The sequence below is a fragment of the Poromitra crassiceps genome (genome assembly GCF_964638095.1).
Source record: "Poromitra crassiceps genome assembly, chromosome: 11".
In the NCBI taxonomy this organism is placed as follows: domain Eukaryota; kingdom Metazoa; phylum Chordata; class Actinopteri; order Beryciformes; family Melamphaidae; genus Poromitra; species Poromitra crassiceps.
Window position 1 is genome coordinate 28,316,516 of NC_139643.1, and position 25,885 is coordinate 28,342,400.

Here is a 25,885-nt window from a genome sequence, read left to right on the forward strand (position 1 = left end):
ATGGAGAAGCCAGGGTTTGCAGCCAGAGTGGAGGTCTGTCTGTCTGTCTGTCCTCCTTCAAGACGAACGGAGAAGCCAGCGTTTACAGCCAGAGAGAAGGGGGAGGAGAGAGGAGTGGTTTCTATCTGCTGAGGCTGACCGGTAGGCTGTCCCTCTTCCTGCGTCGCCAAGTGTTGCGGTGGTACTGCGTGTGCGTGTGTCCGCGGTTGGCCAGAACGGGACTGTTGACCAGCGCCGGGTTGTGGAAGCCCTTCACGACATTAAACTTGACTCCGTTCTGAGGAGGAGGGATGGCAGGAGGGATTAGGAGACAAAACGAAAGAAAGAAAATAAATACATTTTCATTGCTTGAGACTAGGGATGAAAAAACGATAACCGGTTTTAACGATAACCGTGATAAAATTCCTGATGATAACTGTATCGTTTCAAATTTTCATTATCATTAAAACTGTGGTACTGTGATTAAAGTAAAAAAAAAAGGTAAAGTCCCACTGATTGTCACACAATGTGTGAAATTTGTTCTCCGCATTTGACCCATCCCCTGGGGGAGCGGTGAGCAGCAGCGTGCGCCGCGCTCGGGAATCACATGGTGATTTAACCCCCCAAATCCAACCCTTTGATGCTGAGTGCCAAGCAGGGACGCAAATGGGTCCCATTTTTATAGTCTTTGGTATGACTCGGCCGGGGATCGAACTCACGAGTCACGACCTCCCAGTCTCAGGGCGGACACTCAGACCACAAGGCCACTGAGCTGAGCTGGATTACCGTGATTACAGCGCTTTGAAAAACATGGTAAATACTGTCCATCAACCAAAGTTGGCAACCGTCTCCCAGATGCAGACACGCAGCCTTGGAGAAATGATTTCAGTGAGTGTATCAGTCCTTTTTGGGTCAGAGTTTTCCATATAAAACGTGTATTAGTACTTTTTGAACATTTTCAGCACATTTTAACAATACCATGATAATACTGATAACCGTGATCATTTCTGTCACTATAATCGTGATATGAAATTTTCATAACGTTTCATCTCTACTTGAGACAATTACTGATGACGTACCCAAGCGGGCCATAACCAGGGAAGGACCATGTTATTATGTGTCTTTTTGTATGGAACAAAATGTAGAAGCTTGGAGAATGTTATTTTTCGTGAATTGTGAGGGTTCACTCTTAACTTCAGCAAACATCCAATCCACCAAGCACTGATTTCAATACAATTTCAACTTTTAAAGTTGATCCGTTTGGCTCACAAACAATAATAAAGGGGTCACTCGGATACAAAAGTTGACATGTTATTGAATTAAGTGCTGCTTGATGAATTTAATGGACGACGAATTGAGGAATGACCCCTGAGAATTTGAAAGGGGTCCCCTGGCATGCAGTTTGATGTGACATACTGTCCCATACAAAACAATACTGTCCCATACAAAACAATACTGTCCCATACAAAACAATACCGTCCCATACAAAACAATACCGTCCCATACAAAACAATACCGTCCCATACAAAACAATACCGTCCCATACAAAACAATACCGTCCCATACAAAACAATACCGTCCCATACAAAACAATACCGTCCCATACAAAACAATACCGTCCCATACAAAACAATACCGTCCCATACAAAACAATACTGTCCCATACAAAACAATACTGTCCCATACAAAACAATACTGCCCCATACAAAACAATACTGTCCCATACAAAACAATACCGTCCCATACAAAACAATACCGTCCCATACAAAACAATACCGTCCCATACAAAACAATACTGTCCCATACAAAACAATACTGTCCCATACAAAACAATACTGTCCCATACAAAACAATAAAGATCTGCATGGATCAGGCTTGAAAAGGGCTAGTTGGCTAGTTATTTACCATAAAAGGCAAAAAACGTGTACATAGAACAAAAAGAACAATTCGGCCATCCCTTAAATTGCACAGGGAAAAGCAAAAGACCGAATGAGTCCTAACTTACAAACCACAACTAATCAGCCTAACGTCAGACCGCCATACGTGAATATTTTGGTAGATCGCTACCGTGCTGTGAAATTTCACATCGTTACATCCTTCCTGTGGGCTGGTGAGTCCTATATCCTCTGTTTAAAATGATCCAAAGGGCTTTGTATGAACAACTTCTCTGCTGGAGTTAGCCGTAAACAATGCACTCATTATTCTTTCATCTCGGATAATAAAGCTGTGTTATTACTAGACCCAGAGCAAATCTAGTAAGAGAATGGCACCAGCGGAGGTCCAAAATGCGTGACTCAGTAGCCAATAAATAGCCCGGAAGGGGGCTCGCGCTACGTTTGAATGCATAAAATAAAGCTGATAATATACAATTTGATTCTTTAGACGTCTTGACCATTTCAAAGTACATGACACAAACGATCCATTTTTCTGCGACTCGACAGCGCTGCTTAATCCAGAACCTTACTTCCGGGAACTTTTGTGAGGTAAAAAAAAACTGTTTCCATCGGAGTGAATGGAGACTCTTCTATTATGGCTCTATTAGACCTTACTTTGTATTGCCCAATTGCCCGGGGCAAGTAAAATGCCACATCAGGCTAGCAAAAAAAAAAAAAAACATTAAACGTTGAACCCTGGCTCCTATAGGTTTCAAATGATTGCCGGGTCGACTTCCCTAGGAATTCAGAAGTGAATGTGAGTGAAGGGTCAATTAATTCCATGAGATATAACAAAACTCTGGGGAAATATTGGGAAAGGAAATAAATCAGAGGAGACACACATGACAGAGAATGAACACCACTGGAGACAGAGAAAAGATCAGATGGAGAGAGTGTGAATGCTTGTGTGTGAGAGATAGGCTTCTCCCAGCAGTAAGAGAGAGAGAGAGAGTGTGTGTGTGTGTGTGTGTGTGTCATCCGGTGCCTACCTTGTGTGTGTGGCTGGAGTGGGGGCTGGGCGGAGGCTGGGGGCTGGAGGGGGCGGGGGCATGAGCATGGGCTGGGAGGGGCATGTGGAAGAAGGGAGGGAGCCCGGTGTCTATACACACCTGTCTGCCAGGTATGGAGTGCATCGCTAGCGACGCGATGCGAGCCTGGAGGATGAAGTAGTGATAACAGAAATAAATGAGAATATTACACTTACCAATAGGTTGTTAACTTTTATCGTCACCCCCTCTAAATGTCCGATTGAAGTTAAATTATTCAAAAACAATGCTATCCCCCCCCCCCCCCCCCCCCCCGATTCATTTTCAACATAATTATTACTAACGTCGTTTCACAATTAACTAACTTCTCTGGGTAGATCTCTATTCCCACTGCTTTGATTTTGAGTAACAGCTTGAAATGAATATTGGACAACAACGCTGTTTGGTCTGCTTGATCATTCGTTTGTCCTCTGTGAAGCACGGACTCTGATTGGACTAATAAGCAGACATCTTCTCATTACTTTCACTGGAGTTTCCCTTTCCGTTTTGACCAACTTTCCCCTGCAGGAAGTACAGACGGGTAGGCAGGAAGTACAGACGGGTAGGTGGGAGCATTTGCAAATTGCGGGAGCCAACGCGTCTGTTTTAAGAGACTAGGGATGCACAATTCACAGCAGAAACATAACACTCAGAAAAAAACGCGTTGTGTATCCCTGGTATTAATCCGTACTGAGTAGGGGAAGCTGTTACCTTGATTTCTCTTTGACAGGGACTTCTTGATCATGCATTTTTCATATTGATTGAATAATTAATTTAACTGTATGCATGTATGTATGAATGCAAGTTATTCCACTTTGAGCAACACAACACAGCTTATTGCTGAAACGCGTTAATTAAAAGACGAAAGGACGTTATGAGTGCTACCTTTTCTTTCATCACAGATCTCTCCTAAACATTCATTTTTGGTCAACCTCTACTTGCTCACCAAACTTGTTCTGGTGTGTTGTAAGTAGAGCCCGTCCGATACTGGATTTTTGGATACTGGATACCGATATTAGGGAGTAAAAAAATCCCTAACCCTATATGTAATGTAGGCAGCATATTTTACAGCTTATCAATAAACTTTATTGTCCAAAATGAAATACAAAAACACAAATAGAACAAATATAAATTATAACTTGAGTTAAGAAAAAAGCTCAAATATACACAACATGCTGTGTATAACTTTAAAAAAAAAAAATCAAAAAATATCTGCAATAGATTGGCCGATAGCTACCATTATATCGGTTATCGGCCAAAATCGTCTGATAATATCGGTTGAGTGATATATCGGTGGGGCTCTAGTTGTAAGCACAGTGATTGTTACTACAGGTGCTAATGGAGCTAAGGAGAGAGCACTGCATTCACAGCAACTTCTTTCTGCATAATGCTTTGAGTGTTAAGGTCCTTACACATCGGGAGCGTTTTTTTCGTGCGATTAATTCGCACGTCAATAATATTTTCCGAACCTATATCAGTCAATGCAACCGTGCATACCAACGGCGAAGTTTCGCTGAGCGTTATTGCGGTGATTATTTTTTCTAACCACGGTCGATTTTTCAGAAATCCGCTTCCGACGTGTACACATCTGTGGCTGTGATTGACAGGTGGGCCAAAACTCGCATCGCAATTTCGTGCCGTATATTCACATCGCTCTTGATGTGTATGGACCTTTACTCCCAATTCCCCCCACAGTCATCATTAAAGTTTCACCTAATCCAGGCAGAGCTGCAGGCGTACCTGTGTGCCGGGGGCCATAATGAGATGATGTCCTCCCATGACAGGCTTGCCGGTGGCCATGGCGAGGCCATGCGGTAAAACCAGGGGCTGGAAAGACGGGTACGGGTGGTGCAGGGCAGGTGGCGGTGCGGCGGGACACGGCAGTGCTGAATCAGAGTCCTAACAAACCACACAGGAAATTATTTATAAGATGAAAGCTTCACTGATTGATGTACTCCAAAACTGACCATGTTTCCGTTCAACTTTGAAGCAAAAATATCAACAAACTAATGCAATGTTGGGGGGGGGGGGAATAAGAAGAAGAAAATATGGTGCATTTCCATGAGCTGTGTTGAAGTGAATAGATAGGCTGCCTGGTTATATTTGGTTGTGTTGTTCATTAATTAACTAATTAATGAACTAACTAATTTTAAATCCAACAATTGCATTTCCATGCATTTGATCACAGACTGTCTCTACCGACAAAACACATTGGCATCTGTATTCTGTGTATGTTTCCTTACGTTATCTGATCCGGAGAGCGAGGACACAGAGGAGGCGGATGAGTGCTGCTGGGGGCTAGAGATGGACATGGGCGAGTCGGCGCTGTGGGGCGACACCGAGTCCCTCTGCTGCTCCTCCGGCCCCACCCCCACCCTCAGCACACAGCCGGGCTCCTGCTCCGACACCGGCTCCTTGGGAAGGGAAACTAGAAGAGGCAAATGACAATATAGCATGGATGAGCCGCATAGCCACACGCGCATAATACAAAGATAAAACCCTCAAATAAAAGTCATCTTCTGGAGCTACCATATGAGGACAAAGTTCCATTTCATCTGATGGAAATCTATTTAATAAATGTAGGCATTGCAGAGTTATAAGAATAACCGTCATTTATTCAGGAACTCCGAACACAATCTAACTCTGGGAGGCATTTTCAACGAAAGCGGAAGCGGTTTTCTTCCTCCGGCGTTGTGGGAAGGTGTGTCAAAGTCCGAGGAATCACCTCTGTTCTCTGTTGGCGCCAGATGCCTGCCCCCCCACTTCTTGATGATCCATTCCCTGTACTCCATCACCTTCTCCGTCAACCTGATGATCCTGCCCAAGGTGCTGCGGGGAATAGAGGGAAGGGTTTTTAGGTGAGCGGCACGTTTGCACCGGGTATCCTCGCTCACTGACCCAGACACATTTGGAATTGGACCCTGGAGTAAAAAGTCAACAGCAGAACTCAAAGTTTGTCTAACCTTTCCGAGTCTTTGTTGGGATAGGATCGTGCCAGCGGCGACACGGCGTGACCCAGGACTGTGTAGGCGTAGTCAAACACATGCTTGACGTGCATGGCCCCGTAGGAACTCCTGCCCACATCGTTACCTACACAGCACCAAGACGGACGCAACATTACAGTGTTGAACGAAAAGAACATCCAATCTTGCCTGATCAGTAGTGAAAACCTTCTCTCTCTCTCTCTCACACACACACACACACACACCTGGAAGCAGTGGGTCCTCTATGCAGAGCATGGAGGGCCTGTATCCATTGGTCATGGCCTTCATGATCTCCTCCTTGGCCATGTACGCTCCTCCGTTCTTGATGCGGATCCCCGTTTTCAAGTAGTTAAAATGCCGTCCGTACAGCTCAAAGAACTCGATCAGCAGGACACCCAGGTTCTCGTTGGGGTTCCTGGCATCAATACGAGGATGGAGCTGAAAGGCAAGGATAGGAAGACTGTATTATTACATATTTACATGTAATAGTGTGCGCCAACGTATATTAGCAATGGATTTATGTTTATATTTAATAGTAAATACTGGACTAGTGTGAGGCTATTTATGACCACTGGTACTACTACTACTACTACTACTACTATTATTATTATCATCATCAACAACACTGTGATTGCTACTACCAGGGATGGAAAGAAAAAATAAGGTCCGCACACTGTAGCTCGCGTTATCTTATTTATTTAGCCATCCACAAAAGAAGTGATGTTACGAGCGGCTGCTCTTCTTCAGACGTGAAATAATACCAGGTCACGTGATACGTCACATGATCCAAGAGAAAATACACAAAACCCACAGATGCACAACTACAGTAAAACAGTAGAAAACACGGACATGTTTGCACAAACATCAAATATATACAGCTATAATACAACAAATTGATTTCTGCACATACTTTCTTTTGCTGGATGTGCGCGACTGCTTCAGTTATATAGTTTGTACTACCAGGGATGAAAAAAGCAACAGATACCATGGCAGACAGAAAACCACTCAGACATCGTTTCACTTAAGTGCCCTATTCTTGGAACAAAAAGGTGTCTCTAACCTAAAAGTGACTAGTTTGCATCCCTGTTTACATACACCTCTGTACCTCCTATTATTCAAGCGGATTACCTGAAGAGTTGGAATGTCTACACATCATTGACAGCTATTTAAGTTGTGTGCTATTTAAATTGATATCAGCTGCACACACTTACACAGGGATGCAAACTCGTGGAGAGTGAAAAGGGTGACAGATAAGTAACCAGGGCAGAGACAAAACCACTCAGACATCATTCACTTAAGTGCCCTATTCTGGGATCAAAAAGGTGACTAGTGTCACCTAAAAGTGACTAGTTTGCATGGGTGTATTACTATAGCACTTGCACTATCACAGTAGTGATGTCAGTTAGATTTGGTTAGGTCAGAGCTATGGAATAGTAAATCATCCATCTTTACTCACTACATTTGCCTTTTTTATAACCCCAGGTGTGCATAAAATACAGGTTAAGAACTTATTTCTTTAAATACAAAATTGTAAAATTTGTATCGGTTATCGGCCAGGAGAAGCAGATGTTTATCGGTTATCGTATTGGCTGAAAAAAACAAACATAGTGTGCATCTGTTTAACTAGGCCGCTGCGCAGCCTCGCCCATAGCTCGGCCTCGCCTGCCCACATGTGTATGTGTGTAGCTCATATTGCATCAGTGATGTCACAATGCCTCCTTGTGTGTGTGTTTTCTAACTACTGCAAGCACTAAAGCTACGACTACCGCTAATACTACTGCTGCTACTGCAACTGCTACCACAAATTGTACAATATCTACTACCGCTACTGGATCCCTGCTGTTACAAAGTGTGTGTCTGTCTTGTTACTGTACCTGCTGTTACAAAGTGTGTGTGTATCTGTTACTGTACCTGTAGGAAACTGATGACCATGAGGATGAGGCTGTAAGAGCTGATTCCCCCCGTGAACACTTCGTTCAGGTCCCTCTGCAGCAGGAACTGCTTCAGCACAAAGATCAGGTAAGGCAGCACTGGATACTTCTGAAATTGGACAGAAGAGAAGGACACATATATAGTGCATTCCATTTAAACTGTGAGCCAAGGATTTCACGGTTGAGCGACGCCACACCCGAGTTGTCGACGTTCCATTAAACAGACGGGAAACCGGCCAGGGGTAGCTCTAGCCAGGCTAGCCATTGTTAGCAATAACAGTCGATAGTGCATTTTGTGCATACAAACACTGCAGCAACATGTCCACACAGATAGAAGTTAGACAGTACTGTGTTGTTTACAACTGATTTAATGTGACACAAAAAAGACAGAAGTGCTAATAAACAGTATTGACTACGATTTTAACTACTGCTATAGCTGTAACTTCTATTATTATTATTATATTATAGTTTATAACTGTTACAGCCATCTTGGATTGTTGAGGTTGGGGCTGGTGAGGCTCCTCCGAGTTTGTCAGAGAAAATCTGAGTACTGGTGACGTCACCGTCGGAGCTCATGACCTTTGAACAGTCACACTGCCCCGTTTCCCAGTTTAAATGGAACGACCCAATAGGAATAGAGGAAGTAAAATGTAATAACAGTAAAGGGAAGAGGGTGTAGGACAGAATCTAATAAAACTCTAGATCAAAGAAAATCAAATTTAGGTTGAATTCATCTGACTCACTGGAGAGTTGGGGGGGGGGGGGGGGGGGGGGTTCTGACTAGATGTATAGAATTCCACAAGTTAGAAACAGTACTGGTCCACAAACTCCACATTCAAAGTGGGGAGAACAAATCATCCAAACGAGTACAATGATGTGAACAAATACTTTGCATCTCTTTCCACATTCATAAACTGCCTCGCTTCCAACTGGGCCTCACTTGTCAAAAAGGTATTTTGATGAGGCTTCCCAGAGCCAACTCCTTGATAATGCACTTACACCCCACGGGGACTGGCAACGGAATTATAAATATGATCATTTTGAGACCGAAAAGCCAGCCAGCCTCCAGGCGTTATGTGCATGTGTATCTGTGCCAACGGAGTTTAGCGTTTCCTGGTTGACTTATCAAATTATGCGTTTAAGAAGCGAGAGCTGGAGTAGGTGATACATCACTCTAATAATCCTATATGTCAGGGGTTTTCAAAGTCTGAGGCTGTGGGCTTCCCCCCGCAAAGCGCCCCCTCCCCCCTCGTTTACTACTTGCTTACCGTAGTTTTGCTAAATTCCTGGATGCTTATTGCAGGGATGATGATTATGTTATTTGATCCAAACAATTATTTGATCCCAACAATTGAGACAAGATAGCTTCAGACTATGAAAAAGGTCTGTGTGACAAGGCAGTATTTGTTTCCGATTCTCGGAAAGTGGCAAAAACAGTCAAATTCCCCCCAAAAACTACTGTATCTCTGAACTATCTATTTAATCAAATCACACACATGTAGGCTCTTGTGATCTCCTTTTGATAACTAATGTAATATAACTAATTGATATTTTTCACTTCCATTCACTGAGCCTCCCCTCCTGCTAACCTTTGCTGCTATATGTGATCACATGAGCTAGACGTGCCCTTTGAATAGCAAGACGGCAGAGGAGTCCCTTCACACGCCCACTCTGAACAACTTTCACTGGACTGGACTGATGCCAGACATGTAGTCAGCGGGGTGTCAAGCTGCGACATGTCGGCTAAACCAAAACACAAATATGTAAAAATAACAAAAGACAAAAGGCTAAGACCTATATTCCTGACAGTTGTTTGGCATATCAAACCGCTTGTGCATTAGTTACTCCAACAATAACTAAAGAAGGCAGAGATCCACCTCCAGCAGGAATTTGGGGCATAGGTTGAAAAAATATCACCTCCTTGGCATAACCATGTTTTCAGCATCACATTATACTTACTTCGAGTTTAGTTGAGATTACACTCTGGGCACATTTGCTGGGGTCTGGTCCAGCTTCATTTTTTAGGAAATGAGACAAGCCAATGCAAGATTGGAGTGAACTGAAGTGTATTGGCTCTGATCACTGCATTGGCTTGTCCTATTGGACCAGAAATGTACAACTCCTGTATTTATTCCCCACTTAAAAGGGGCAGGTTCAGGATTTTTTTTTTAAGTCTCTGTACTATCAATCTCTACTCTTCGTAGACTGGGGGCGGGGAAATCGAAAACGAATTTTTATTCCTGAGGAATTGATACCAGCCTCCTGTTAGCATCTATTAGCAATGCTAATGAAAGTCAATGGGGTGTGAAACCATTCCTCACATGTACAAGTCAGTCTTTAATCTATATACGGTACTTCCATAACTGCAGTAATACATGACTAGGTAATAGAATTGTTTGCTGTGGCTTGTATGTCTTTGAGAGTAATGGAGTCATGGGCTGTGGACTAGCATTTTAATCTTACTAACAAATTCTAAGAGGAGGCCAGTGTCTGACAAACTAAAAACTGTGGTGTTAAACATTTCTGAACGTGCTCCCTCTGAAGGTATGTAATCACTAGGACAGGCTTTTAAAAATGACTCAACCTTACTCAACGGCAGCAATGGACCACAACATTATGGTTTTGTTTTCATCAATTTGATGTAAAGCACTTTGAATGGCCTCTGTGCATGAAATGTGCTATACAAATAAACTTGCCTCGCCTTGCCGTCATGGTTCCACATGGTTGATTCTTTTTGAGAGCCAATTCTAAAGATGTGAATTTCTGAGATAACGTTGCGGTTATGTCCACACTTGTCCTGGAAATGGCTGTCATTTGTCTCCTGCCATTGATGTCTGCCTGACTTTTTCCTGCTCTCCCTCTCCCTCTGTTTACATTGCTTGAATGCATGTTGTGGCTGGACTGCATCCAGACCGCTTCCAGCTATGGAAGCCTGATTACGTCCATATCTGGCTGTGAAGATAGCACTCGGCACAACATTTGACTTCTGTGCGTCTACACCTGTACCTTGATGGGTCCTGGCCTGATCAGAAGATAACCGTAGCCCGTGGATCCTGAGAAAAACATCTCGCAGACAGTCGGCGTATCTCACTTCCCCCCCCCCCCATTTTCTCCCGCGTTATACTTGGCCAATGTATCCCCATGCTGCCCTATTGGCTGCTCCACCCTCCGCCGATCTGGGGAGAGCCGAGACTAGCACCATGCTTCCTCCGACACATCCAACACACGCACAGTAGCCAGCCGCTTCTTTTCACCTGACGGGGAGAGCTTCACCGGTGGGACGTAGCACGTGGGAGGATCGCGCTATCCCCACCAGTTCCCTTCCACCACGACCAGGCGCCCCGACCGACCAGAGGAGGCGCCAGTAGGCATATCTCACCTGAACATAGTCTTTGATGAAGCTTGCCGCCTTGACTCCAGTCTCCACGTTGAAACTGATGTCCACCTTCACGTCAGTCTCCTGGTCTGTCAGTTTGATGATTGGCACCTGAAAGGAGAGAGGGCAAATATGCGAATCATGAGACTTCCTGTGCGCTAAAATCTAAGGGGGGAAAAAACAAGAACACTCGCACCAATTGGCCATATCCATCATGTGGCTTTAAGGAATAGTTCACGCCAAGATGACAATTCTGTCATTAACTTCTCATCCCTGTGTCAGTGGAAACTCCATTTAAAGGAACATTTTACCATCACCCGGCGGAGTTTCTGCCGGCAAATGAATGAGGAGCTCCCTGTGCAGGCAACATGGAGGGACCGTAAATATTCTTCATTTGCATACAGTACTACCCACATTGTAATGATACAAAGCTGGTTGAAAATTGGCAAAGTAGCCCTTTAAGTTTGCATGAAAACCAAAGTGCGCAAGTAGCCAGTGTCGTTACATTTCAGCTTTCTCACAATTGTTGAAGTTAAAGAGGGCATTATCTTTTTACAGCTTAAAAAAATAAAATAAAAAGGCAATCGTACTTCCTGGCTCTGCATTGGGTTTTTGTGTGACTTTGGACCAACTACTTGTCGCCATGTCAATGACTGAATTTTCTTTACGGGGTGGACTATTCCTTTAAAGCGGCTGGCACCGCGCTGACAGAAAGCATCTCGTGTTGTCATCACATTGTAGCGCTACACCGTAAGCAGCAAACCAGATGTTTATTGTGTAACGTGAGAACAACTGTAAACTCCATCGACACCAGTGGAAAGTGACGCCTATCGCGGACGCAGACGGAACAGACAAAATGGACGGCGCCTCATATGCTGCGCACCTGTTTCATTTGGTCTCGTCTTCCAACAGAGATAACAGCCAATAAGCAAAAGCTTGCCTCTTTTAACTGACCATTTGAAGTCCGGAAAAAATGTTCTCCAGGAGTGTAAGATGTACTGCCAGATTTTGATTTGCCTGGGCATAGTCCAATGGCCTGCTTGGCTTCCCATTTACTCAGCCAGTCATATTTTAGATTTTCTGCTAAATATAATGTATTGGAGCAGTGGAGCATGAACAGTCAGGCAACGCTATTTAACAGTTCCGTTTTTTTATTGCATCAGAGTGCGCATGGATTAAGCCAGGGGTGTCAAACTCATTTTAGTCCACGAGCCACACGGGACCCAATTTGGTCTGAAGTGGTCCAGACAAAGAAAATCAATGCATATAAATCACAACACCTCCGGATTTCTTTTAGTCTTTTAGTGTAAAGATCGGGCCTACAGGTACATTTTAAGAACACGTTTTCACATAATGTTATCTCAGCTACCATAGGCCTATCATATGAAATCTACTGTCTGTAACTGTGCATTACAATTGCATTACATTGCAATTCTTCTCTATATATCAAGGTTATTGGAAATAGTTTACCATTTATTTAGTAATAATAAATACAGAAAACATGATCAATACTAGGCTACTCAATATTGTAACTTGCTCCTGAAACCTGGTACCTCTTAGCCTTCACAAGTGCATCAATATTATGTGTCAAAACCTCAGCATGAAAAATTGGAATGGACTTCTCAGTGCAATTCTCACTATGCAAAGTCATCCTGTGGGCCGGATTGGACCCTTTGGCGGGCCAGTTCTGGTATGTTTGACACCCCCGGATTAGGCAAACCTCTTTGTTTATCAAAATCACTTGGACGATGAGATGGAAGTTTGCTGTGGTTAACTGACATCTGGCGATGCCAACTGCTGTGATTTATTTCAGGAGCCGTTGTGAACGCAGCGTGACACATCAAAGCCTCAAGGTGCTGAGAAGAACCACATTCTCTGGTGGCCACGACTCACCGTAGCCTTGTCCAGCACTTTGATGGAGAAAGGTTCTGCCACGTTGTGTTTCCGGAGAGCCTGTTCCAGCTCTTGCAACGGGGGGCGCTCCCACTTCCCGAACACCACTAGGTCAATGTCGCTGAGGGCAAGGCAAAATCACAAACATTAAAATACTCGCAAGCAAGAAGACAAAAAAAAACTTTAAAATTTCTTTAATCGTACATAACAGCTCTTACCTTGTTGGAAGATACAGCCCTGTGCTGAAGCTGCCAAATATCTGGACCTGAAAATGCAGTTGAATAAGTGTTACAACATCGAAGCCGTGATCAAGGTCATTTTGTGTTCGCAGAATTTTTGTTGTTGTTGTGTAGGGACGACAGGAGCGAAGGTCAAATTTGATCGTTTATTTACAGTCCCTATCTATGTACATACAGATACAGCATGTTGTCGCTAGCTAACAGGATCGGCTAACTAGCTGGTAGCTGCGTAGAGTGGCCTGGTTGCCCCGTCGGTGGAGAGGCGTAGAGCAGAGGCGAACAGTAGCACCCCAGTCAGCTAAGCGATGTACCACCAACAAACCCCGGTGCTGGCGTGCCTCACTGCGCCGAAGGTACAGTCCATGTCGCACCACGCGGCCTTGGCCGTGCAGAGCTCCAGGCGGTTAAATAGTACCTCAAGCCGTGTCCATGTGCGGTATTCGGCAACTTGCCATTTTCAAGGTATTCCAGGACTTGATTTGTTTCAGTCTTCAAGGACCTTGTATGAACCCTGGGCAAAGAGAAGCGGCAGGTCGGCAGCACCAGAGAAGAGTAGAGAAGACGAGGCAGCAGCTGGGCCATCAGATGCTAACCTGGCGGCTAGCGGTGTAGCTCCGTGGCGGGTGCTGTGTGCTCTATTAGCCTGCGCAGCACATAATTGCACAACTTCACATCATTGATGACATCAGTCACTGATGACACAATTGCTCGAGTGACATCACTCAGCGCACAATTGCTCAACTTCACGTCAGACATTGTGACATCATCACTGACATAATTACGGACCAAAATCATTACAAATCTCCCTTTTATAGATGATGATGATAGGCCATTATGTAACAGTGTCAGTGCCACGCCTCATTTGTGGTGTTGATGTATAGACCCAATTCAAATGTTTGCAAACAACCAGGAACCAGGCATTTCCAGGTTCCACTTCACACTCTAAATGCTGCCAAATCAAGTATACAATGACTTGAAAAAAATGTTGAGTATAGAATAGCATGGCTTGTATAGTACAGCAAGCAGGAAGCAGACGAATGTTCTTTCCTTTTCCGTTTGGTAAATCCAACAAGGTGAAAGCACAAAGACAGGCATGGATTAATACGTTCAAATGAAAAGGGAGTCATTACAAATAAGAAGCATGATTCATTAAGCTGACACACTGCCTCATGCTGGAAATGGGAAAGAATGCCAGCCAACAAATTACCACTGTCATGTGTTTTACATCATTAAGTGATGAAGGGAGCATTAAATCAACCACACTTCGCTTCACTAATTGACTAGCTGCAAGATCGTCTTTCCCTCTCTCTCTCTCTCTCTCTCTCTCTATGCATTTAAACAGTGAACATTTCCATACATAAAGGAACATTCATTTCTTAAAACACAAGCATGACCATTACTTGCGATCTGAATTAATCAGCGGTTTATCAGAATGTGATATCTCAGCTCCCTTGATCAGCTGACTTCATCTCTTCTATGGAAAACATCCATAGCAAATCTAGAACAATGTAGAATGCAATGCATGCATGCAGTGTATGTGCTGTTACAATCATTAAAAAAACTTTAGCTATATACTGTACATCGGCTAGGGATGGGCGTTTTAAGTAACTATGGTATTGGCCCGAAACGCAAGGCTCGCTCGCTGAGCGGCCTCACCCGCAGCTCTGCTGCTGTGTGGCCTCGCCTGACCTATTTGCATGTGCAGTGCACAATCGCCTGCCTTATTGGAATGCGCAGCGCACATTTGCACAACTTCGCATCACTGATGACATCACTGCCACTGATGATGTCACAATGCCTATGACATCACTGATGTCACCATGCCTATGACATTATCAGTGATGTCATAAGATGTGGTCAATAATTATGTCACTGATGACATCACTGATGATGTCATAGTCATTGTGACATCATCAGTGATGTCATCAGTGTGCAGCCGTGGTGGCTTCTGAAGTGGGCCTGGTCTGGCAGTTGGGCAGGCAGCTCCTCTGCATCCCCCCGCAGTCGGCAAAAGGCAACATGAGGCGGCATTGAGACGAACAGAAGCTCCCAGATCAGCCGGGCGCAGCAGCAGGCGGGCTGGCGAGATGAGAGGATGAGGCAGTAGCTAACCTCGTGGCTAGCAGGGTAGTCGGGGCCTGGTCGGCGTAAGCTAGCTCCGTGGCGGCTAGCAGCACCATCTCAGTGTTGCTTGTTCGTGGCTCCCACAAGCGGCAGGATCACGTCGGGGGCACCAATGTAGGAACGGCAAAGGAGTGGAGGTATAGTTGACCCAGCAAGTCGCTGGCATCCTTTATTTGTTTCCCTATTTATGTACAGCATGTTGTGGCTAGCTAATGGTCGATGCTAACTAGCTGGTAGCTGCGGCTGGTCTAGTTGCCTCCTCAGCGGGGTGGCATAGACTGGAGAGCAGAGGCAATGAACGACGTAGCTTATATAGCCTAGCTGCCCATCCCACCAATGTCAAGTGACTGCACTTGAGGTTTCTGTCCCAAGTCCGCTAGAAGTCACTAGCAGTCTATTTGTGGTCGCCACACGAGCGCCATTTTTTGCATAATAATAATAATAATACGGGTGGGGAAGGGGAAACAAGCGGAACCAAAGTTTGGCTACGTTAAGCTACTGTAGGCTATATTCCTGTAAGAACATGTATTACTATGGTAGTATGGTAATGATATAGAGCAGAGGTAATCTGCTGTGTAGGGGCTGTTCACACATAGGCCTGCCTTCTGGAGAAGCGTGTGTCTGTCTAATTTGCATCGGGGATTTCCCCCTGTGTCGTTAAGTGCGATGCATCAGCTAAATAGACCCCGGGTGAAAACGCATAACTTCCGTCACAGTCCAGCCAATCAGATTTCTCCCACAACATCTTGGGGGATTTTGCCGGAATCGTCCCGGAAAGTTGACTTGTGATTCAGACCCTCGGTCGCTGGAAGCTTGCTGACGTACGACGTTGGGTCTGACCACGTGAGACTAGAGTCAGGACTGTGACGACTGTCCCATTGTCTTTCAAATCGACTCACTCAAGTCGCAGTGTGGGGGGGCGTAACCCTTACGTGCCCCTTCCCTGCAATGGTACTGCTATCACCAGCGTTCCTACACATTATCAAAATCAAAAATGTATATATATATATATATATTTTTTTTTTGTCCGGTGTTCAATATGATTTATGCAGATAGACATCTGGCCCCTGCTAACTAGGTCATATCACTGTATCGATGAAGATTTGTATTCACAGCCATACATCTCAGAATATGTGAGATGATTGGCAGGGTTCCTACATGCATTCCATTTGAAAAATCCATATTTTCCCCAGACCCTATGTTCTTGACTGGATTTGATTTAGGTGGGTATTTGATATAATGCATGCGGACAGCAGCTGGGTAATAAGAGCATCCCTCTATCTCTGAACATTATTCTTCACATCAACAAAACCTGTGGACTCAGTGGGTCTACAACAACACAAAAGCTATAATTATGTGTGTATCAGACCTGAACGACAACATTTTCCATACTTTTCCAGACATTTTTTCAAATTCCCAAACTATTCAAGACCTGGAAATGATCAAATTCCTTTTTAATAATTTTCCAGACCTGCGTAGGAGCCCTGGGTCATTCAGACATGAGCCATGCGGGGCTATTACCGGTACATGGAATGTCACTATGGCCTAAATTTCTCAGGCGGGAATCAAACCCATGGACCTTCTTGCTGTGATGCGACAGCACTACCACTGCTCCACCGTAACCCAGGTGTCAAGAAAGTCACAGTTTGTCGCCAAACTGTTGCACTAGAAGTTATAAATCAGAAAGACTACATACTGTACACTGTCGCCTAAATGACGTCACTTTCTCTACCGGCCAAGCTGAAGACCGGCGACATGCCACAAGCTTCCACAAGCTATGTAGTTTCTATACAAAACTAACCCCTACGTTTCAGTTTGACGACAAACTGCAACTTTTGTCTTGACATGCAAAGTTACGTTTTAAATTGACAAAATTAACGTTGGCATTTTTTTCAGCGCTGGTACAGAGCGAAAGCAGGAAGTGATGTTTTACTTTGGCTCTCTATAACAACTATGTTAAAAAAATCACAATGACATGACAGTCTTGGCTGAATCTGCCTCACTCACAGTTTCCATTCAATTCTGCTGTATGAGAAATGCCATCTAGTCAACATTTTGTAACATCGGCTGGTAAAAGGCACAGCGCTGTTGTACATTTTACAAATGAACAGCTCATTTCACTTTCACTTATTCGAGCTATGGATATATTCTCAGCCAGTTTAGCCTGAAACCTCAACTTGTCTTTGTTTGGACTGCGTTCTGCTGGACCGACCAGCCCACCAAACGTCCCGATAACGCTTGGCTGCAGCAGATCACATGTTGTGCTGCATCCATACGTGTTGCACACCCAAAGGCTCTCACTCTGTCCCTAAAATGGCGGTTGCACAGTACGCCACTCCCACAACCGTTTTGTGCGTCTCGTTTGACAGATATATGACGAGCGTCATAGAACGCTCATTTGTCCTGTGATAATGGCCGTAATATGTACTCATCATCACCACCAGAAAGAAAGCAATACGGCCACCGGCAGATTACATGACATAATAATTATTATTTTTCCTATGCGCAGGAAAAATAGTAATGGCGGCATAGGAAAATAATAATGGCGGGTAAGTTGATCTTGTCTCACCCCCCATACAGCTGTTACCTGTTGACTAATTATGCTCTCCATGCACTAAGCTGGTGCAGTGTCACACACACATCCCTCTGTGATCATTATTATAAGCCTTTGAGTTGTGTTCTTTAGACTGGGCTGTATGCCCTGCAAAGAGCACTGGGCAAGTGGCCTGAACAGCAAAGATGGAGAATGTATTTATGTTGTGCGAGCTTGTGTTTAGAAATGAAGCTGACAGCAAGACTTGCTGTTGTTGTGAGTAAGACCGTGTTTGTGTTTTCTTCCTCGTTTTTCCCTGAAAATCTTGTGTGTTTTTGTGACAAACCGTGGTTTGGAGAGCAGGCAAGAGTCCTCAGGGATTTTGTAATGTGTGATCCCCTTATGCTGCTCAGTCATATAGTGTGAAAAAACCACAACGAATCAAGACTCCCGATTTCAAGACATCAAGTTGTGTGATCTGTACAGAGCAGAGATCTGACGACTTTGACCGTTGTTGTGTATTGTGTCCGACCAAAAAAGGGTTATGCCCCCCCACTCTGCTAACGACTTGGGCCTGGCCCCACTACCTGAATAGAGTCGCTTTGAAAGACAATGGGACAGTCCTGACTCCTGACACCTCTCCACAGCCGTCCACCTCAGAGCCCCCCGTCCTCTGTCCCTTGCCCCATCTATCAAGAGACGGCGCGAGACGGAAATGTTCCTGAGTGAATGTACTGTAGCTGTATGTGTGAATGGTGAAAATCACTAGCGGTGGCCAGACTGACAAAAACATTTTTTAAGACAGGATCCCGATCCACAGTCTTAAGCTTGCTTTATACTCACTGTGCCGCGAAGGGCTATTCAGTAAAAACAAGTTTGGTGATTCATTCATGTGCTGATGTACGGTCGTTTGAGACTGAAAGCGCACTCAGTACTGCACATAATAGCGTTTCATTGCGACTTTTCACGGGCTGTTCTCACTATTACCATTGTACAATACATGCTGATCACTTGGCTGATCACTTCTGAGTATAAAAGCATCTGCGCGAGGTCCGCACGTGACTCGCGGAGCTCCACCTCGCGGAGCCTTGCTCGAGTATAATGAGGGCTTTAGTTATCACGGTTCTTTTTCGTGTTGGTTAAAGGTTATTTTGCAAGTTACTAAACAGTACAACTTGGGCTGGGCGATATGGAGCCAAAAAATCACACCTCTGTATTTTTAGGCTGAATGGCGTATTCGTATTCTCTACGAAGTGGGCTAAATATTCAGTTGTAAGTCAAAGCCACATGTGAGATATCACAACATATTTACACAATTTTATATATATATATATATATATATATATATATATATATATATATATATATATATATATATATATATATATATATATATATTTATACTGTATATATAATATTCAATCATCAGTAATGTGATGGGTGGCAGATCTCAGTCTACAGGTTAATTATCTGTTCTCTTTTCCGTCTGTGTGTTATGTTTTATTTTTTCTCGCCCATAGATCCTCTTCCATTCTGCGTGTTCTCGTCAGTTGACTATCAGCTGACGTGCAGCCTGCTCTGTGTGGGCGGGGCAGAGACAGTACATTCTAATCATGTTCTGAATTTATTCTTTTCTAAAATAATATATTTTTTAAAAAGCCATTATTTATCAACGAAAAAGAACCAATAAGAGTATTGATAAAGAAACAAAACTTATAAGGAGTAGGCTATCGATAAGTGTGGGATGCAAACACAAGCTTTGCCACACAACCTCAACACCACCAGTAAACACAGTTCAGTCAAATAAATAAATAAATGAATCTCACCATCACCAGCACCCATGTAAAGGCAAATAATAGAACAGTCTGGTAAGTTCAGAAAATTACATAATTTTATCTCGACATCAATATAACATCGCTATATTGCCCAAACATATCCCAGTAGTTTACTATGAACTATGTGTGAAAGAGGCTTATGATGAAGTTTGATGAATAGAGTAAAGTGTCCTACCACTGACTGACTAACATCAGCCTAAAACATGGAGCAAAAAGAATTACCAACTGTCAAGGTAATTGGGACAAAGTTATTATAACTCCCAATTACCTCGACAGTAATATAGTAGTAGTAGTAATATAGTATATATTTCCAAAATTCTGGCACACCCTTCTACTTCTGCCCTTACAATGTACAATTAGAGAATTAATAGCAGCATAATATTTTTTGTGTCATCTTGTATCAACTCATCAATTCATCTTCAAGTGAACCAGTGTTATGTCAAAATGCTGCATGTTTACAGCGATTTATGAGCAATTTGACATCACCGTTTGTCTGCATACCAACATTGCCTCCTGTATCATTTCAAAAAGAGCTCTGACATGTTAAGATTGTGAAAGGTTACAAGTTCACCTAAAACACCCAAATAACACAGATGTGTGTGTGTGTGTGTGTGTGTGTGTGTGTGTGTGTATCTTACATTTGCGGTGGGCCAGAGCTCCTTGATAACCATCTCTATCCTATTGACCACCTCCTCCCTCATAGCAGCCTCCTCCGGCCGAGGAGACATGAAGTTGTAGAAGTCCATCACCTCCTCGTGGAGTCTAGACAGAAAAGAGGGAGTAGTTATTATTCTCACACATGCACAAAATACCGGCACCAAAAATAGTTGGGAGAAATGGCACTATAGCTAAACTTGTCCGGAACGCGTCCTCTATTTTGCAGTATTGTCTGTCAGCTTGTATAAAGCCCACGATCTCAAATGAGGAAACCCTTTTAAAAACTGACTGACACACATGTAGGATTTGGCATGAGGCTATCTTCCGAAGAAGAAAAAAAGAGAGGAAAAAATGCTCCAGATGGTCTAAGATATGCTCTGTTCATTCTTACAACTGTGCTGTTTTACTGCTGTCATGCCAGAGCCAGGCAGGTTGAGCAACTGTACAATATGTCCTTCTGTTTTTTTTTAGCTTCTGTTTCTTCTCTGCTATTTCACCAAAAATAACAAAATTGGTTTGTCTGGTATAATTATTGCATTTTTTTTTTGAGTACTTTCCGGTTATTTTAGGATACTTTTGTACAGTGTTGTACAGGACAGTGGTCTTCAACAGGGGGTCCGGGGCCCCCAGAGGGTCCGCAGAGGTACTGCAGGGGGTCTGCCAATTGTTGTCAGTAGTTTGTGGGCTGAAAATGGTTGAAGACCCCTGATCTAGGCTGATATAGGTAGGTAGGTGCATTTACCAGAGTCAAAATCTGGTATTGCAACAAAACACACACCCCTGTGCCTTACACTAGGGTTTGAGAAGAAAGGAGGTTTAGTAGTGCAACATTCAAGGAGGCCCGGGAGTCCTGTGCCTTACATTGTTATCGCTGATATCTTTGTGTGTGGCAGCAGAGGGGCACGGAAAATGTAAAGATCCCTGACCAGTCAAATGCCTGGGAACAGTGGATCACTGTTCAACCCCATGGCCATTCATTTTTCTAGGAATGCACGCCATGATGTCAGAGTGAAATACAGAACAGGGAGACTGTCACAATCAATTACCAGAGCCCTGGAGGATATGCAGTCAGCCCATGTGCCCACTCCTTGGTGAAAACTCTCTGCCAGCAAAGCAGCCAGGCCGGGGCGTATCCATGCCAAGAGTCTATCGTTGACCAAGGCTGTGGTTATTGTTAGGCCTCCCTTAAAGTCAGAATCAACACTGCCGCCAACGTGGAGCTGCAATCGCCCATTTTACAGTGTGCCACCCATCTTCAACAACTTTTTCACCACACGGAAAAGTAATCAATAGTGCCCATTGTCACAGTCTATTATCTCCCCACGACGACAGTCATGCGAGCTGAGATTCAATATTATTCCTGCCATACACACGGAATGGTTTTTAATTAACCAAACGGTAATCACTGCTAAATCCCTCTGGGAACATTGAAGGCCCCCATTCAATTCACAAGCTAAAACTACTTGCATTAAAAACCAGTGGAAAAGCACAATATGGTACTCGGCAAAATGAAAGAAGTTGCTTATTAACGCATGGCATGACAATGCACCTGATGAACATGTATAATTTTAGTGGGTTTGAGGAGATTGAGGTGAAACTTAGCCTCAACCATGAATGACTGCTTTCCTTACAAACACCAAATTCTTGCACAGAAAATTCCCAGATGGGTACAACCATCCATTCCAAATATCACAATTTACTGCAACAAATTTGGACTGAGTCTAGTTATTTTTGTAACAGCACTTATTTCAGAGCTTAAAGGAACACTCTGCCCATTTTCAACTAGCTTTGTATCATTAGAACACCAGTAGTATATCAGAAAACTGTAAACTGTTTTGAAGTCTGTCATTTAATTTGACAGTTATTGAGTGTACTGGTCCACACTAAGTCAAATTAATAACTCATTAACTCAAATCAACTCTCAATAACTGTCAAACTATTCATCGTTCATCTAGTTTGACAGTTATTAAGAGTTGATTTGAGTTAATGAGTTGTTAATTTGAGTTAGTGTGGACCAGTGATGTCACTGGTCCACACTTTAACACTCAATAACTGTCAAATTAAATGACAGACTTCAAAACCGTTTACAGTTTTCTGATATACTACTGATGTTCTAATGATACAAAGCTGGTTGAAAATGGGCGGAGTGTTCCTTTAATGATAAATATGATTATAATAAATCATAATCTACACATTTTCAACACTTAGTAGGCAGTAGCAAAGTGTTACTGGTAAATCACATATTAATGGATACAAAGTTAGATCAAATTAAAAGGGAATATGACCATTTCATCATTCAAAATTATGTCCTTCCATTTCATCATTCAAAATTATGTCCTTCCTATGCATTAGGTCAGTCATCAATAAGTCCCAGTCCCAAATCTGTTGTCACCCTGATGGGGAGCTCCATAAAGAATGAACTGGAAAGATTAATGATCATAATGGCTTTCTGGCTCTAAGGATGCATTATCTAAAACTGAACGCAGTACAGTGAAATACAGCCAATCAAGTGCACAACTTGTGTCAGACATGCTGATACAACGTGTTAGCAGATTATATTATAATTATCTGTCTTCTTATTATAAAGAGGCATTCCCTTTCAAGTGTAGTGAAATGTAGCCCAAAGCGTGGAAACATGTAAGAAATCAAAACTCTCAAGAGATCATTGCCAAAGGTGAATTAACTGCTCAGTTAACCCACCCGAGTTTCAAACAGAGTTTTAGTGAGTTGCCAGGGTGTGTTTGTTGGTTTAGTTTTAAATTATTAATGCTACGGTGTTCTGCACACTGTGCTGTGCTAACTTGAATACTACGCTGCTGGGTAGAGAAAACCGTTAGCTATTTAAATTAGCTACAGGCTAGTCAGCGGCATCAGCTAACGGACCAATGTCAAGCTAACTAGAATGCAACACATTTCCGGCTTTCTTTTATTCTAAATAAAACCAACATAAAACGGAATATACCATAATACAATTTAATGTTGTGGGAATAGCTCCAGCTATATTTTCGCTAAATAAATACCGTTCAATTAATCTTCTGAATATTTTTGGGGGGACATCCCAGCTCGTGTCTCTCAAATGCGACAATTCTCTCACTTTTATTTTGAAGGCGAAATCACCAAACTTCCGGTCTTGTTCACATTTCTCTTGTTTACTTGACGCAGCTACCTACGGTAGCTTGCCAAAAATCAACCCCAGTCTAGACCAAACATGCATTGCCATGTTCAAAAGGTATTGGAACATAATATCCAAATACAGTTTGATCTAACTACTAAATAAACATTAACATAAGATAGCATTGGCTTAGTCTCAATACTAAAGAGATTGTGGTCAGCCCCTCACCCGAGGACTCCAGGGTTGTACTTCCTCGTCTTCCAGGGCGTCGAAGTGCTCGCATAATTGCCATTAGTGCAGTTTGAAAGCAAGTAATTCACCCCATAAGTGCTCGCCTTGTTGTCACTTTTCCTCCGGCCCGGATGGTGATTGTGTGTGTGATTTAGAGGTACAGAGGGGTGAACCTGGTGGTGACGCTTCACGCAAATCTGCTGTACATTGAAAGCTGGGTGCTCCTGAAGATGACGGTGATGGTGGTAATGGTTGACATTATTGTGCATGCTGTCGCTGAAGCTGAAGAGCAGATTGGCACCCCCGACGTTTTTATTCACATTGCCCGTTATATTTCCACCCATAGTCCTCTCTAATGAGCAGATGGTAGGCGGACTGTCCGTCCCCGATTCCTGCGAAGAAGAGGACGAGACGGATCCTGTCTTTTGGATTCTCCCCTCACGCGGATCGGCGTTCGCCGGGGTCAACGAGTTCTGTAACGTTACGTTCCCGTTGGATAGCGCTATTCCCAGCGAGGAAATCGCAGTGCCGTTAATACTAGTAGTAGTGCCGTTCATGATGCTGTGATGGCTGCTGCCGTTGCTCAGACTGGCAGTGACATTACCGTTGCTGCTGTAAATGCTCTTGGTCGATGCCACCACATTTTTAAAAACGTCCAGCGCAGGGTAATTCACGCTGCATTGGTTGTGATTTTGATTGTGGTGCTGCTGCTGGCGGACTCCCTGAGAGGTCTCCCAGACGTGCATCCATAAGGCGTTCGCAGGTCCTTTCTGTTCGGGCTGAATCCAAGCTACCCTCGGATCCATTCAACTTCTTTTTCTGATAACCCCGCGACAAGTATCTAACTCGAACCAGCGTGTCCGTGATTATTCTGCGCGGATTCCAGGACCGGGGGGAGCTCGTTATGCTATCCGGGGGTACGAAAAGAGACGCAACTAAACATTAAACCGAATTAGGACCATTGATAAAGTGGCCCCTTTACACCGCTAGCTGGAAAAAATGCTAGCCGATTCCTACGGGAATTCAATATGGCGTATTCTCTTCAAATCCGTGCGCATGCGTACTGAATGAGTTTTTTTTAAATGACTGCGCCGCCCCATCCGCCCACTCCTTGATCTCAGTCGGCCAATTGATATTTGAATTTGTATTTGATACATAGGTATTTGTACAGCAGATGACCTTCGCGCAAGAAAAAACTAAGTGATGAATAAAGATTATATAGTCCAGTGGCTCCCAAAGCAGGCCTGAGAACCCACAGGGGTCCCCCTAGTACAATTTCATTTGAAGGCAGGGGAATGAGAGAATCAGAGGGTTGCTTTCTCCACTGTTAGCCTATCTATTAACAGTTATGTGCCACTTATATCCAGAAACAGAAATATTTTCAGATGCAGGGAACCCATCACTATCCTTGTTTATGCATTTGGGATGTTGTTAACATGAAAACGTTTGGGAGCCCTCGCTGTAGCCATATGACTGGGATTCTTTTGTATAAAAAAATGGGGGCTAGAGCATCATTCTTCAACAAAATATTATTTACATATTTATGACATAAAAATCAGTCAGAAATGAGAGAGAATGCAATTCCACATTGTGTAGTCAGCTGGCATCTCAGTACTCAGTCTATGCCGCTGGGGGCCATTAACACAACCTCTGGCCCTTGAAATACTCTCTCTCACACACACACACACACACACACACACAGCACAAAACTCAGCTCCCATTCCAGCTGCCTATATGTGTTAGCGTACACAGAGCCTAAATTTTTTCTTCTGTAGCCATTAGTTTCATTCACACTGCGGTTGTTCCATCCAGATGCCCATTAAAGAGGGGAGGGGGGCGCAGGTTACAACACACATCAGGAGGTGTGGATCACGGCCGACACTGCATGCACGCGGTGACGGCCATCTTCCAGCCCATTAACCTCTGTGATGGAGAGCAGGAGGCTAAAGCTGGAGCCCCGGCACCTTCTGGGATGTGTACACTATGCATGTGAAAGAGAGAGTGAGTGAGTGAGGTTCTTGCATAATGCTGC

General features: G+C 43.7%; 1 protein-coding gene across 1 annotated transcript; it reads right to left on the bottom strand.

Moving 5' to 3' along the window:
* Positions 1-121: 121 nt before the first annotated feature.
* Positions 122-24,659, bottom strand: tent4a (terminal nucleotidyltransferase 4A; the record flags this gene model as incomplete). The annotated part of the gene is made up of 13 exons (XM_083646323.1): positions 122-277; positions 2,903-3,067; positions 4,679-4,837; positions 5,182-5,366; positions 5,664-5,767; positions 5,902-6,028; positions 6,147-6,360; positions 7,834-7,962; positions 11,233-11,340; positions 13,123-13,243; positions 13,341-13,387; positions 20,492-20,615; positions 23,851-24,659. The coding sequence occupies 13 exons, from the start codon at positions 24,657-24,659 to the stop codon at positions 122-124; spliced, it is 2,448 nt and encodes an 815-aa protein (XP_083502449.1).
* Positions 24,660-25,885: the final 1,226 nt, after the last annotated feature.